The sequence below is a fragment of the Schistocerca cancellata genome, chromosome 1 (assembly GCF_023864275.1).
Source record: "Schistocerca cancellata isolate TAMUIC-IGC-003103 chromosome 1, iqSchCanc2.1, whole genome shotgun sequence".
In the NCBI taxonomy this organism is placed as follows: domain Eukaryota; kingdom Metazoa; phylum Arthropoda; class Insecta; order Orthoptera; family Acrididae; genus Schistocerca; species Schistocerca cancellata.
Genome location: NC_064626.1, coordinates 174,913,368 through 174,914,568, shown reverse-complemented (window position 1 = coordinate 174,914,568; position 1,201 = coordinate 174,913,368). Strand labels below are relative to the sequence as shown.

Sequence of the window (1,201 nt, the reverse complement as noted above, 5' to 3'; positions counted from 1 at the left end):
GAAAAAAATCCAAGGATCAACAGCAAATTAAACCATGGACCTGGCTTTTACTCACGTGCCCGTATTCCAAGACTTTGTACCACATTAAAACATTAATTTCCAACCATTGGTCTTATACTCTACTCTTCGAGCTTCATAAGATTTGGGACACTGTACTCTTGCATGCCTTATGAAAGAGTAAAAGATGGTCACTGATAACTGAATAAAATGCACATGTTTTCAGAATGAGACGAGAAGACCTGTTGAAAATGACGCCTGTGAAGACGAAATACACGAAGGAAGAAATCAGTATGTGGACGCCTCTGCAGTTTGCGGAGGTGACAGGTGCCTGGGATTTCGTCGAAAGGATGCTGCGAGCCGGAAAATCGTTGCGGGAGCTGAAGGTGCTGCCGGAAGCGCTGAAGAGCACGAGCGAGGCCGTGAAGCTGGTGAACGTCTTCTGCGAAAACGAGCACTTGTCGCTGCTGAGGTACGCGCTGTCGGAGCAGCCGGAGGTGGCCGGGGCGCGCAGCGAGTCGGGGCTGACGCCGCTGCACGTGGCGGCGGGCCGCGGGCGGACGGCGGCGCTGCGGCTGCTGCTGCGGAGCGGCGCTGCGCACGTGGAGGCGGGCGACCGCTGGGGCCGCACGGCGCTGCTGCACGCCGCGGCCGGCGGCTACGCCGACGCGCTGCGCCTGCTGCTGGCCGCGGGCGCGCGCCACGACGCGCGGGACTACACGGGCCACACGGCGCTGCAGTACGCGGCGCGCGCCGGACACGGGCCCGCCGTCCGGCTACTGTGCGACGCGGGCGCCGCCCAGGACGCCGGCAGGTCAGCTGCTGCAACCAGCTGAAACTATACACACAGTCTAACATAACAATCGCGACACCGCGCCAGCAGCGCCCCAAGCGGCCAGTAACTTAAACTGTGAGTTCGGCGCGATCGTGAAAGCGAATAGTTGTTTTTATTTTAATTTCTACAATGGTTTTTACAAGCGGGAGCGTTTGTAGCGCAATAAATTGCAGCAACAACACGATGAAGATACCACAGCTGTCTTTTTTTTTAGGTTTCCTACGGATCCGGAGAGGTATATACCATTATGTTAGTATACTGTATCGTCAGGATTCACTTGCAAACTACATGTGTATTAATGATCAATGTTTAGTTTTAGGAGCACCCCTCCCGGATGATGCCCTCTCACCCTCCATTCATCCCTCCTAA

The 1,201-nt window shown here is 55.7% G+C and overlaps 1 protein-coding gene across 1 annotated transcript; it reads left to right on the top strand.

Annotated features, from left to right (window-relative positions):
• The first annotated feature begins 248 nt into the window (after positions 1-248).
• On the top strand, positions 249-833 carry LOC126161444 (ankyrin repeat domain-containing protein 65-like). The gene has a single exon (XM_049917304.1). The coding sequence runs from the start codon at positions 249-251 to the stop codon at positions 831-833; it is 585 nt and encodes a 194-aa protein (XP_049773261.1).
• The last annotated feature ends 368 nt before the right edge of the window (positions 834-1,201 follow it).